The sequence below is a fragment of the Hippocampus bargibanti genome, linkage group LG01 (assembly GCF_051943395.1).
Source record: "Hippocampus bargibanti isolate YZ-2025 linkage group LG01, ASM5194339v1, whole genome shotgun sequence".
NCBI classification, from domain to species: domain Eukaryota; kingdom Metazoa; phylum Chordata; class Actinopteri; order Syngnathiformes; family Syngnathidae; genus Hippocampus; species Hippocampus bargibanti.
Genome location: NC_142734.1, coordinates 9720643 through 9734381, shown reverse-complemented (window position 1 = coordinate 9734381; position 13739 = coordinate 9720643). Strand labels below are relative to the sequence as shown.

The 13739-nt window shown below is 43.1% G+C and overlaps 1 protein-coding gene across 1 annotated transcript; it reads right to left on the bottom strand.

The window, feature by feature from the left end:
- Positions 1-13739, bottom strand: col9a3 (collagen, type IX, alpha 3). The gene is made up of 32 exons (XM_088994790.1): positions 13375-13739; positions 12432-12500; positions 11727-11762; positions 10777-10848; positions 10584-10637; positions 8330-8365; positions 8200-8223; positions 8039-8092; positions 7529-7582; positions 7356-7397; positions 7226-7282; positions 7089-7142; positions 6954-7007; positions 6821-6874; positions 6688-6741; positions 6508-6561; positions 6386-6439; positions 6244-6297; positions 6096-6149; positions 5963-6007; positions 5826-5879; positions 5660-5713; positions 4488-4541; positions 4330-4401; positions 3940-3975; positions 3765-3809; positions 3652-3684; positions 3272-3418; positions 3128-3182; positions 2863-3045; positions 1232-1309; positions 1-746 (listed from the first exon to the last, which is right to left on the bottom strand). Exons 1-32 carry the CDS (start codon positions 13438-13440, stop codon positions 562-564), a joined length of 2037 nt encoding a protein of 678 aa, XP_088850916.1. The 5' UTR covers positions 13441-13739; the 3' UTR covers positions 1-561.

Genomic DNA, 13739 nt, shown 5'->3' with positions numbered 1-13739 from the left:
TGATTTCTTCATCCACAAGTTTTATTTTCCATTTGATTCGAAAGTTTCAACATCAAATATTACGAAACAGCATTAATACCCCAAAAATAAAATAAAATACAATAATAGCTGACGAGGGAAAAAAAATCATTTTTGAGAATGAGTCTACACTTGCTTGTTGTTGAACACACATTGCTGTTTTCGAGTGACCCAATGCTCCTATTTGCGTCTTCAACACAAAACGCTTGTGTGCTGAGGTACCACCTGGGGTCCACATCAATGGGCCATTATGTTCACTCGCTGTTGTTGTCAGAGGAGACCAATGAAATGGGGGACAAGGACATGTACAAGGTTTTTATACACAAAGCACTCATCTTTTCTTATTTTTTTTCCCTTAAGAGATAATATTAGGAGGGAATGTTGATGTTCTCGAACACTTTGTCCATGCATCCACTTGATTTACGGATGACAGTGGCATTTTCGGAGGGGCACTCTCACTTGAATTGTTGTCAAATGTCTGATGTTCATCTGTTCCTCTGAAAATGTCACACCTGTTGATGTTTGCCTTCCAGGAAGCGACGTTTAATAGTTTTTAGGGCTAGATGATTTCACAGCGATTGATGCTCCCTGACAGGCTGATGTATCACAGATTCCAGGAGGTCCGTGGTGCCCAGTCCTACCTGCCCTGCCATGCTCTCCAGGTTCACCCGGATCTCCTGGAGAGCCGTCACGGCCGTCTTTAATGATACCCGGAACTCCGGGAAGACCTGTGAAGAATATGCGATTAGTGTGACAACGTCGGTGCGTATTGACTCCTACACTGCACGAAAACGAGAACTTGGTGAAGACATGTTCCAAAAAAATGTCGAGTGAGTGAAGCACTATTTGCTCATTTTGTGTTCAGATCATTCATTATCAGCACTGATTTAGAATGACCCTCAACTCTTGGATTGTACACTGACTGTTAGCAGATTCGCTTGGACTTTTGTTTTTCTCACAACACATTTTCATTTGCTATACTACGGAGTGATGCCCAATATGTCTTATATGTCAGTAGTCTATGAACATTAGGAAAGCTTACTGGACGTATAGCATCTACGCTCGGACTACAATTGCCATGCCGATATGGTCCCGCTTTGGTCAATTTTCCTTTCCATCGTTGTCATGACTCAGATGGTGTATTTGACGAATATTGCTACTGTATAAATCAAATACTGTATATAAAGAGACAAAGCACACACACACACTGTACCTTGGTCTCCTTGGTCTCCAACGGGGCCCTCGATTCCTTTGCCGATGGGTCCCTTATCACCTTGCTGACCAACGTCACCTGTTGTCCAAAAAGACATACAGATGAGAATGAATTCTATCTTGATATACAGGTATGAGTTCAAAGCAGTCTGAAACCAATCTTATTTATCAGAAATTTTGTGGTATTTAATTCAGTTTTATCCATTGAAATGCCATCCACTATTTTGGGACCCACTATTTTGTCATGTTTTGATTGTGATTTCCATCAACCAAAAAACACAGTCGCGCTGTTGTTCTGACTTTGTGTTGCAAAACTAGAAAATAAATGGGAATCTGACTATTGTGTTTGTAGAGGAAGAACGTTATGTAATAAGTCATCAACTGAAAGGGAAAAAAATGCAGAAGCCCAAGTCGTGCCTATTTTGCTATATAATGAAAAGTAAGAGGATACGCAGAGCTGTGCATGCGTAGATTTATGCACATCCTCACGGACAAATCCGAAATAGATAAATCCCAAACTTTGCGAAGGAATATTCAAATACACACTTTACACAGGAAATCTGGAATCGTTCTTTGTGAGATTGTACCTCACAGCTGGCCCTAAACTCCCCCAGATCCGGCATTAACCCGTTCTCTTTTTTGTTTGCTATTTTATCATCTCCTCTTTATCATACAGAAATCTTCTTTTTCTTTCAGCTTTTCCCTTCAAGAGTTTGCCACAGTGAATCAGTGTCCTCCATCTTCAGAGGTTTGATTCACATGTTTGTTTTAACCAAGCTTTTACGTCAGACGCCCTTCCTGACACAACCCTCTGGGCTTAGGGTTTAGGACCGGCACAAGAAGACACTGGCTTATGTCCCCTTGTGGCGACAGAACAAGCGATTCTATGAACTTAATAAAGATGAAGATGCTCAGTAAAAGGCTCTCAAACACTAAAGATAGAAAATATATAATATTGGTTAGTGATTTTGCTACAATCCCAATAAATCCATTGATATGATTTGCACATTCCTCTTGTAATTTTTTTGAAACGCAAACTCTATGTAGTTTGTTATTGATTGGTTGTTGTTGTTGTTGTTTTGTTATCTCATGAATTGTTTTTTGCTTCATGTGCATCAGTTTGTTTATAGCGGTGGTTGTTTTAAAGTGCTCGATAAATACAGTTTAGTTGAATCGTAAATAGACGGTTCCGTCGGGCACCTGGGTGACCGATGGAACCGGCTGATCCTTGCTGTACTGGAAGGCCAGCCGGTCCCGGTCGGCCGACCATCCCCGAAGCTAGAGGTCGGCGCAGATTGGCGGCTAGTTGCACAATAACTTAATATTTTCTGTCAAACCTCTTACCATTAAAATATTGACAACTAAATTATCCCCCAAACTATTTGCAGGCAACATATTTGTTGCAAACTTGCAACAAATATGGCAAATTTGCATCTTTCAGCCATGCTCCTTTCAAGTGTTTTCATTTTTTATGTGTGAGGTTGATTGTTTGTTCTGTTCAACAGAAGTAAATGCATTGATGACTGCGGCTCTTCCCCCGACCCCACTTCACTCGAGTGGTGCCCTATCCGAAGCTCACTCGTTCGTCAAGGTACTGTTATTCTGTGTATACTGTATTTGATACCAGCATACCTCTGGTACCGGGATCTCCCAGTTCTCCTGGCAGGCCTCGGTATCCTGGAGGACCACGGGCACCTGGGTGACCGATGGAGCCGGCTGATCCCTGCTGTCCTGGAGGACCGGCCGGTCCCGGTCGGCCGACCATCCCCGGAGCCAGAGGTCGGCGCAGATTGGCGGCCAGTTGCGCAATTTGATCTGCGGGGTATGACAGGCCATCAGTCAATTCCCATCGTACATTTTAATCAACACTGGAATGAATTTTAACGTGTATCTTCACCATCAATCATTTTTCCACACAACTCTCGGATGTGCTGTTCACTGGCGAGTTTACCCTAAAACATGAGAGCAAGATTAGATTGACGGGACAGATAGATTGACAGATTAACAGTTTTTGTGGTGATCTTCAAAATGAAACACTTACGGGTACACCTGTCTTCCCTGCTATCCCAGGAAGACCCTGTTCTCCTTGGAAGCCCATTAATCCAGGTTTTCCAGGGGGCCCTCTTGCCCCAAGTTCTCCTTGAGGTCCCACGACACCTTTAGGTCCCAGTTCTCCTCGTTTCCCTGACTGTTTCCAAAATATGACTTGCATTTCAACATGAAAGGCCAATTCAATGTCAGCGGTAGCTTAAAAAGCGCCTCAGTGTGTGCTGCGAGACGTAATGAACAGAGGGGAGTAAAAAAATAGAATCAAAGGACATGAAACACATCAATGACGATCAGGAATATAACCATCACTTCTGTTGAGGATTGAAGGTTTGTTTATTGGCAAAATGGAGAGGTAAAATAAAGGTCACCCACCGCTCCTTTTTTCCCAACTGGTCCAAAATGGCCCTGTAGATAAAAGCCAAACAGGAAATAAGTGTCCTTCTAATCATGACTGTGTATGTGAAACATTTGACCCGGATACTTACAGGTTCTCCATTCTCTCCGGGTAAACCGTCGCTTCCCGCTACGCCCTACAATTGCAACAAAACATCACACACGAGTGTAATAGACAGACTAAAAAATGGGAAAAAAATATATGAATGACTTCAACTGAGACTTTGTTTCAGCAAAACCGTCTTAAGCTTGGACTAAAATATGTACCATGTCTCCTTTGGGTCCCGAAGCTCCGACCGGCCCCTGTGAGGTCGGGTGGGTGAGGGGGTGGGGGGACAGAACATAAAGGAGAGCAATGTTGAGACATTTGTGCAAAAGGGTTAGAAGATGAAGAGGGCGGGTGCGGGTGGGTGTTTTTTTTTTCAGATTCAGTGAGTTGGGCAGGTTGTGGGGGAAGAGGAAATGATATAAAGACTATCTTTGTTCTGTTCTTGGAGGCTGGGGAAGACTTGCTGTCAAAGGAGTATTTTCTCCGAATAGAGTCCTTCCATTTGACTTGATTCCACTTCCACTAAGGTGGGATTGCCCCAACATTGACACACATCTCTGCTCGTTTGTAAGGATACCAAATGAGATATATGTCGGCGGAGGACTCACTCTTTCACCAAACTCTCCTCGGACCCCTGTCGGACCTGGAAGACCTGGATCGCCCAAAGTCCCCGTGATGCCCTGCGGGATATGAAATTCTGTAAAATGACCGATAAGATGAATTGTAACAACAGCAACAAAGAAACCGTGATGGCATTTGGACTGACCTGGAAACCTTTTACTCCCTGAGGTCCCAGGATGCCAATGGGTCCAATGCCTCCCTGCAGGGAAAAGCACACTGCTCACCAACTGCTGCTAACTTGTTTATCATGTCAGATAACATGTTTAAAAAGACAAAATATGTTCCCTGACATAATAATCATCCATCCATCCATCCATTTTCCGTACCGCTTCATCCTCAATAGGGTCGCGGTGGTTGCTGGAGCCTATCCCTGCCATCTTCAGGCACTAGCCAGGCGACACCCTGAATTGGTTGCCAGCCAATCGCAGGGCACACAAAGACAAACAACAGTCACTCCCACACTCACACCTCAGGACAATTTTCGAGTGTTCAATCTGCCTGCCATGCATGTCTTTGGAATGTGGGAGGAAACCGGAGGACCTGGAGAAAACCCACGTAGGCCTGGGGAGAACATGCAACCTCCACACAGGGTGGCCGTACTGGGTCTGTAAATCCAGCATGCCAACCACTCAACTACCGGGCCGCTTCATAATAATCATGAGAGGTGAAATTCATGGGACAATTGCTCAGACTATGTTTTTTCTCTCATGTCGCAGAGTCTGACTAAAGCACAAAGACTTCTTTGTCTGTGGTTGTACCGGTGTCAACACCTCCAACAGTACCTGAACATCTACTTACACTGATCCTTAGCTCCATACTTTTCAATCAATAGCAGTGCAGCTTTCTTGTGTCTTGATGCCAACTTCTACATTGTCATTTCTCTTTTTAAGACAAGTTTAAAACCCATCCATCCATTTTTCCTATGAGGGCCATGGCCATGCTAAACCCTATCATATCTGTCTTTGAGTAAGAGGTGAGGAAACAACCAGAAATAATGACAGGCCAAACACCAAACGCAAACAGACGAAAAAAAACATTCAAACTTACATTCACACTTTTGGACATTTTCGAGTTGAATAAAATATGTCAAAAGTTTCCAAAAAATGGATAACACTGCAGAGGCTGATTGAGTTTGAAAGTTGTGCCAATGGACTTATTGACACCAACTTGATTTTCGTTTTACTCCCTGGTGTTTTCTACTATCTTTGTGACTGCTTGATTACCTGTATATAATAGTTGTCAAAGTTAAGCGACATGTTACAGCTTCAGCTTTTTTAAATGCTATATAAATCAATGTTGTATTGTCTTGTAACTTACAGCCACTCCTCTGGGTCCTGCTATGCCTCTTTCTCCTGGTATGCCAATGTCACCCTGTGGGAAAACACCAAAGACTGAGAAACCTGATGCTTCATTGTTCAAACTTGAATTTAGAAACACATCCTAGTAACTCAGTCACTGGCCAGAAAGGCCACCAGATACATACAGGAATACCTGGCTCTCCAGAGGGTCCCTTCCCCCCAGCCTTTCCTGGATCACCCTGTTGGAGGATGAAAAAGGTGTTTCGCATGATTAGTGCAATTACTGAAGTTTCATTTACTTGCAATGGGTGTTAAAGCTTACAATTTCGCCTTTGGAGCCTTTGCTGCCAGCCTTTCCTTGCAGACCCTATGTAGGAAAATATATTTACGGGAGACTTGTTTTGTCAATTATCAGACAGAGGACACACACACACAGAATTGCAATTAAAACTTACAGGGAGACCATTTGGTCCCTTTTCTCCAACTACGCCATGTTGCCCTGCATCACCCTAGCCAAACACACACAAACAATCACTGTGAAATCAAATTGTGGCTTGTTGATATCTTTCAACACAGCAGAAGAACCAAGAATGTAAAATGTACCTTCTCGCCATCCATTCCTGGTGTTCCGTCTTTGCCATCTCTGCCGGGAATTCCCTGTGAGGAAATCAGACAGTTTTTTTCTTTCATAAAAGCAATTTGTATTGACCCTGGCTGAATGTATTTTAATCAGTTGGTCACTTACGGGTTCCCCTTTGGGTCCAGCACCACCAATGCCTCCTTTTGGACCAATTTTACCCTATCCAGCACATGCATGTTTACAATGTGATATTTACAGAGCCTATCAACTTGAAATTTTTGACTCACAATTTCTCCTTTCGGACCTCTGAAACCTTGGGGACCCCTTTCTCCAGTATCACCCTGGAAGAATCAGATGAAAGGCAAATAGCTTTTTATTGATGGGACCAATGTTTCATGGTGGCCGTGGATCATGACTCAAATGTCACCACTTTTCCCAAATGGTCTCAGAGATAAGGAGAGACTCACTGTCTTCCCGATGACACCGGCGATGCCAGGTTTGCCTCTGAACCCCGGCATTCCCTACGCACAAACAAGAGAATATGAGCAAAGAGATTGATGTGGCGTTTCCCAAAAAAGCTGAATTTGTGTTGTGTCTTACTCTGTCTCCAACAGATCCCATCGGACCCGGCAAGCCTCTTAGACCGCGTGGGCCCTGAAAAATATCCAAGTAGGATTTTGAGACAGTCGTTGTCAAAAATGTTCCAAAATCCGCCATCTTGAAATGACTTTACCTGAAGGCCAACTGTCCCTGGAAAGCCTGGAGGACCAGGAGGACCAGCGTCGCCCTAAAAACAACTCAGACACTGAGTAATACCAAAAACCGCCACCATGCTGGAGGAACACTGTGCCAAATGTCATACACTCACCTTCTCTCCATCTTTCCCAACTTCTCCCTTGTTTCCCTTATGGCCTGTGTGGCCCTATCAAAAGAGTGACAATATTCAGCGACCATGATGTGCCTTAATAGGCGGTGTCGCAATTCTACTCATCATATACACTCAACCTTAAATCCCGGCATCCCTGGAGGACCAGGTGGACCCGAGGGGCAGATGGCAGGACACTGTACACAAAAAAAGGCCACTGAACATGCCGCTATTTATGTAGCGCCTTCAGACGCATCGTCGAATACGAACCAGAAGGTCACCGGTGAGATCGTGAAGAGTACCAGGAAGACCCTAAAAAGAGTAAAACTCGCGCTTGACCGTTCAAAAATATACACGACTCACAAAGTTGCTTCGTGAAAAGTGGAAAACTATTGTGTTGTGATTACACCAGCATCATTTTTTTTTATTGATGAGGAACTTACAGGTGGTCCATCAGGACCAGGAGGTCCTGGAAGTCCTGGAAGACCTTCAGCACCCTGGTGAGATAAAGAAAGTCCAGTTATCAGAATCAGAATCATCTTTATTGCCAAGTATGTAGAACACACAAGGAATTTGTTTCCGGTAGAACACGCTGCACTAGTATCGTCGTCAAAAAAAACTGCTAAGTGGCACTATACAGTTCCATTTTGGTTATCCTCTCTGTATAGTCCTGTAGAATGCTCTAAAATGTCAACCATCACTTGACGGAAGTAAATCCCTTCAGATGTCTTCTTAAATGTAAACACCTACATTCCAATTCTTATATTTACAAAACATTCTGATAATCTGAAGGACGCATGATCTAGGATGCTTGTGGAGTATCTGGTAGACAAGTACATTGAATTAAAGATAGTCATAATCTGAAAAGTGATGACCTCTTTCCGATTCAGCAAATGATGCTCCACCTTGATGATGGCATGAGATCAAATTGAGGGTATGGGAAAGATACTCACCAAGGCACCCTGAGGTCCAACTCCACCTGGCAACCCGTTAGTCCCCGGTAAACCCTAAAAACAATATTTTAGGAGGACAGGCAGTGAGTATATTCTTGCAGGATTTAAATAAGTAAACTTCTGAGACGTGAGAAGAGTATGAAAATGCTTTTTCTACTCACGGGAGCTCCTGATCTCCCTCTGCCCTATGGAAAATACAATAAGTATTACAGCCACAAATTTTGCTTTCAATTGGGTCTGCCGAGTCACGCTGACTGAAGGCCTACTCAATGTTATGTTGGTGGTACTTACAGCAGGTCCAGCTGGCCCAGGAGGTCCGCTATCTCCCTGAGGAGAGACACAGAGTCAATTGTGATATGCCAGTTGAAATGTTACACTTCGGACCAAATAGCACACAGCTTATGCATGAGTCTTAACAGAATCTGAAAATATGACTGATCTTCTTATTTTCCTTTGGGCTTTTCCCTTCAGGGGTCGCCACAGCGAATCAGTGTCCTTCATCGAACCCGGTTTTGAGCATCCTCTTCTCTCACAACAGCTCACTTCATGTCCTCTTTGACAACATCCATAAACCTCCTCTTTGGTCTTCCTCTCGGTCCCCTGCCTGGCAGTTCAAGGCTCAGCATCCTTCTCCCGATATAGTTGCTCTCTCTCCTCTGGACATTTCCAAACCATCTCAGTCTGGCCTCTCTGAATTTATCTCCAAAGCCTCAAATACAGACATGGGCAAACTACGGCCCGCGGGCCACATACGGCCTATTAGGCTTTTTAATCCGGCCCGCCGAACTTGTCCAAATGATGGTAAAAACAGTGTCTGAAACTCATGACAAAAAAATAGCAGAACCCAGGGCAGACAAACCAGGGCAGACAACTATGAAAAGTTGCCAACCAGGGCAGACAATAAACCTCCATCCATAAACATCCATAAACCTCCTCTTCGGTCTTCCTCTCGGTCTCCTGCCTGGCAGTTCAAGACTCAGCATCCTTCTACCGATATAGTCACTCTCTCTCCTTTGGACATGTCCAATCCATCTCAGTCTGGCCTCTCTGACTTTCTCTCCAAAGCCTCTAATATGAGTTGTCCCTCTGATATATTCATTCCTGATCCTATCAGACCTGGTCACTCCCAAAGAAAACCTCACTCAACATATTCAGCTGTGGTCCCTCCAGCTCTGCTTCATGTCTTTTCTTCAGTGGCACTGTCTCCAGTCCAAACAGCATGGCTGGTCTCACCACCGTTTTATACACCTTTCTCTTCATCCTCGTCAAGGTGTATAAAAATATGACTGGTACAAAGTATTTAAACATGGTTCATTTTGGAAAATTGAAGATCAACAGTGAGTTTATTGCTGTCATTCTAAAAAACAACAACAACAACAACACTTGATAGTTCCGGCCGACCAACGTGGATTTTCCTCCACATCTTACGGCATCTGGGGTAAAAAATAAAGAAGTGCCCTACACTCAGCACCTTCTCTAATTCTTTATTGGAGCTGCGACCGGCTGTATTTGTCAAGGCGAGAGTCCAAATAATCACAGAGATGTTACACTGTGCTCAGTCGCCGCAATGCTCACAAATAGATGAGATGTGACTTCACTTACTCTTTTGTTTTTCTTGGTGACAAGTCACAGTCATAAATTCGTGTACATTAACTCAGTCACTGCCATTCACAAATTTATTCGGGAATTGAAAATATGACGTAGAGCGCCATTCCCGAATGTGTTTGGGTTTTGTTTTTTTTCATGTTTGAGTGCTGATAACGCGCTGGCTCTGTCAATGTTTTTCTGTTCCACAAGGGGGCATCATTTCCCTTTTCCCATGTTAGCGCTTTGTTCCAGCTTCAACTGTTGTTAAAGTGCTATATAAACCAATATGTGTGTATTGCATTGTATTTTGGACAGCCACCCTCATTTCAAGCTCATATAACTCCAGACCTATATAATTTAGGAATTAACTCATTTTTTTAGAAAAGTCTAAGGTTTCTTATGTTGCAGTGAACGTATATGCAGTCCTAAAACTCAATATTCTGAAGGTCCTGGAATTTGAGTGACAATGACAAAAGCCCTGGCACTGGATGGAACCCATTTTTGCATGTCTCGCAGTGAATGAGTTAATTAGCCTGCTTTTGTGATGTGCTAATGCACAACATGCGTAATGTAGTGGCAATGAGCAACTTGGTTTACTCATGAGCTGGTTTGCAAGGGGGTTAATGTTTCAAAGTAAACCCCATTTGAGTGAAATCAAATTCCTCTTCCACCCATACAGTGAGTACAATCTCAAAAAAAAGTGGGCAGTGCGTACGGGTTCATCACCCTCGATTTCATAGCACCACGGGAGGCAGTGACATTCCGGGCCGGATTAGGGAAAAAAAGCGGATTCTGATCCCTCGTTAAAAATGTTCAAACCACGAGGCTGAGCCCGGTTGACAAATCAAGCTCGACAGAGGGCAAGCAGGCATCGTACCTCCGTCGTGATACAACCCGCAGGTATAACTGAGCTCAATTTCTCTTGACAATGCATCAACAGACAAGAAGATAGACTTACTGCCTCTCCCGTGGGTCCGTCCTTGCCAGGGGGACCGTCAGGACCCGTCAGACCCTGAAAAAAAGATACATTTCATCACTTTGCATCTTCCACTGCAACATTTATAGACTTTCTTGAGACGCGTGTCAGAAAAGGTGATTCTGATTCATGCTGTCGAGTCATTCAGAAAGAACAAAAGACAAGCTGCACTTACATCCACCCCCGGAAGACCTGGCAAGCCCGGTTTTCCCGCGACTCCTGGTATTCCTGCTTTTCCTTTGGGGCCCTGCCAAAAATGGCAAGAACATCATCAATAAAATTGAAATCTACAGTTAAGGAAGGTGTTGTTTTCTTTACATGGTGAAATTTGGTAGCGAGTCTTTCTTTGGAATACTTTTGATCGGTGCAGGTTTTCACACAAACAGTAGTCCACCATGTGACCATGTCAGGCCACCTAATGTTCACACTCAACATTCAGTTAGATTTTAAGCCACAAAAAAAGAAAAAAAAAAACATGGCCAAACAACAACGGGCTCAAAGATGCTAAATATGAAATTATCATTGAAACTTATCATTGTAAATTATCAATACAAAAGAGAAGTGTTTGTTCTGACAGTCACCACCGAAATAGTCTTAATGTTGGACCCTGTGTTGGTTAGTCTATTAATTAATAAACTAAGCTAATACAGGTAATAATAAAATACAGGTAATAATAAAACTGTCTATATATATATATATATATATATATATATATATATATATATATATATATATATATATATATATATATATATATATATATATATATATATATATATGAATACTGTATGTGGCCCTCCATTTTTTTGTTTTATCCTCTTGAGAGTTCCAGTTTGATCTGGACATAGTTGTAAGCGATTTGGGGCCCAATAGTCCACACTGGGCTGCTTTTCAGTCATTTAGGGAGCACACAGAAACAACTATTCACACACAGTGTGGCATGGATGGGACATGGCATTTTTATTAGGAATGTGGGAGCTAGACCGCACAAGCGAATGAAGGACTTGCAAAGTGAGCATAGGAGGGACTCCAACAAGACAGAGAACCTCTTGATTGGGAGACATAACAGCCAAATTTCATTGCAATTGAAAATATATTTGAAAACAATATTATTGAAACACTTACTGCTTTGCCTGCCATTCCCGGAGGTCCAGGTTTGCCCTGTAATTAGGACACACACTATAAATTAAGGCTGAATAAATATATGCATTTCATTTCTTTTTTTTCTGACATCTGTTCAAAAAACATCATCGAAGAATGTATGATGCGAAGTTTCTGTAGTCATTGAGGGAAGATGAAAAAAAAGCTTTAAAAATGGTCACATGATCAAACCCCTCCGCTGGTTTTGATGGAGGGGGTTGTAGGTGCAGGGAGGAGGTGTGAGCTGAAACTCTGGAAGGTCACACACAGCTGGGGAATGTGTGACTAGACCCTCTGTTTGCCTTCACCCGACTACTGGAAGCAAAATATCGACAAATAAAATCCTTTCATATGGCCTTACAAGGGCACAGTTGCATAGTTTGTGCCAGGGTGTGCAGTGTACATTGTACAGCACTGTGCGTACGTTAAAGTAATTAAGAATTTTACAAATGTGGCAACTTCAATGAAGACAAAGTTTTGTATTATCTCGTATAGTAGACATTGTCCACCAAGTAGATGCACACCAAAACCTGCGTGCATTTGCCTGCCATTATTTGCATGAATGAATTATGGGGGGGCCTTGGTGACAAAACTTTTAAGAGACAAATCAAACACATTTTAAGACTCACTATTAAATAGGCAGAAGGTGCTGTTGATGTGTCCTAAGTGTTAAAACAAAGATCAACTCACATCAATGCCGTCCCGTCCAGGGGACCCTGGTGGGCCTGCTGCCCCAGTGGCTCCTCGTGGGCCAGGCCTCTACAATACAAAGTCAATGGAGCATCTTACAACGTGTCGTCATTCAACAAAGTTCATTATCAGTGACGAAAAGTTAACATCGCTTGTGTCTAAATTGTGCCATTGTTGTGCATGGGAGACAAGACATAATTACACCGTGTACACGAAGCAATGCAGACAGGAAATATGAAATGAAAACATACACAGAATCAATGCTGCAATGTGGGTTCATCCACTGAGCTTGAGTGGCCTGAATGAACAGAGGCCAACTTGTATGCACCCAACTCAATACGTACATTTCACAGGTGGAAGAAAATTGCGAGCAAAACATGGCCACTGAACCAGGACCGGCAGATCATATTCATGCAACCAATGGATACTTCTTATTATTAATCAATAATTATCAATGTTGGCTAATTGAAGGAGTGAGATGAGGTCTGGCCCTTCACATCAGATCACTACTACTACGGGACCTGAACACTAATTTATTTAATGTTTTCGTAATAAATTCATTTATTCTGCTCATATAGGCAGACATTCTCTTCTAACATTTAACCTTTATTTGAACTTGATAGAAATTAACCACATTTGTATATTTGGCATTTTATTGGTCCTTAACCTGAATTTAAATTTTAACTAAATCAGTCAAATCAATCAAATGCAGACTTCTATCTATTGTGCATATAACATAATGGGACAGGTATGTGCTGTTCGGTCACTTCTTGCTGTGGCCCAACACAAAATAGATGGACATTCCTGAGTGACTGGAAGTAAATAACAAAGTTTCATGTCGTTGCCATCGCCTCTATCACAGGTTTCTGACAAGATTCTGCTGCTCCAAAGGGCCCAATCAATGCAGCATGCACACGGCGGTTGACGAGAGGCGGTAGCCTACCTGGCTAGAGGAGGACGTCAAAAGCTGGCACAGTAAGAGCACCCAAAGAGCCGAGATTGTCATCATGACTCCCGGATCTCTCTCAGAAGAGGTGCGTCACAAGGAAAAATGTTTCAAAAAGCCAGTCGCCGGTTCTGGCTTCCTCCCCTCCCCAGTAAGAGTCCAGTGGGAGCCCTAGTTAACCTGAAGGCGCGCAGCACCCGAATAACGTCCTCTTGGCTCCCAGATAAACCCGAACCTCCAGAAAGTAGGAAGGGGCTGAGCTCAGTCAGGACTTGAGTTGCAGCGGGTGAGGGGGGTGAGGAAGAAAGACACTTCAGAGTTGACAAGAAGGATGGAGAAAGTCGGGCAGCAGTCGTTGTGAG

What these genes read in the sequence shown, in the direction of transcription:
- col9a3 (XM_088994790.1), bottom strand. Translation starts at nt 13,440, where the DNA reads ATGATGACAATCTCGGCTCTTTGGGTGCTCTTACTGTGCCAGCTTTTG. An exon ending in ACGGACCCACGGGAGAGGCA is followed by an intron (nt 8,366 to 10,583) that starts GTAAGTCTATCT and finishes GTCTCTCCTCAG; the next exon opens with GGAGATAGCGGACCTCCTGG. An exon ending in CCGGAGAGAATGGAGAACCT is followed by an intron (nt 3,685 to 3,764) that starts GTAAGTATCCGG and finishes TTTTATCTACAG; the next exon opens with GGCCATTTTGGACCAGTTGG.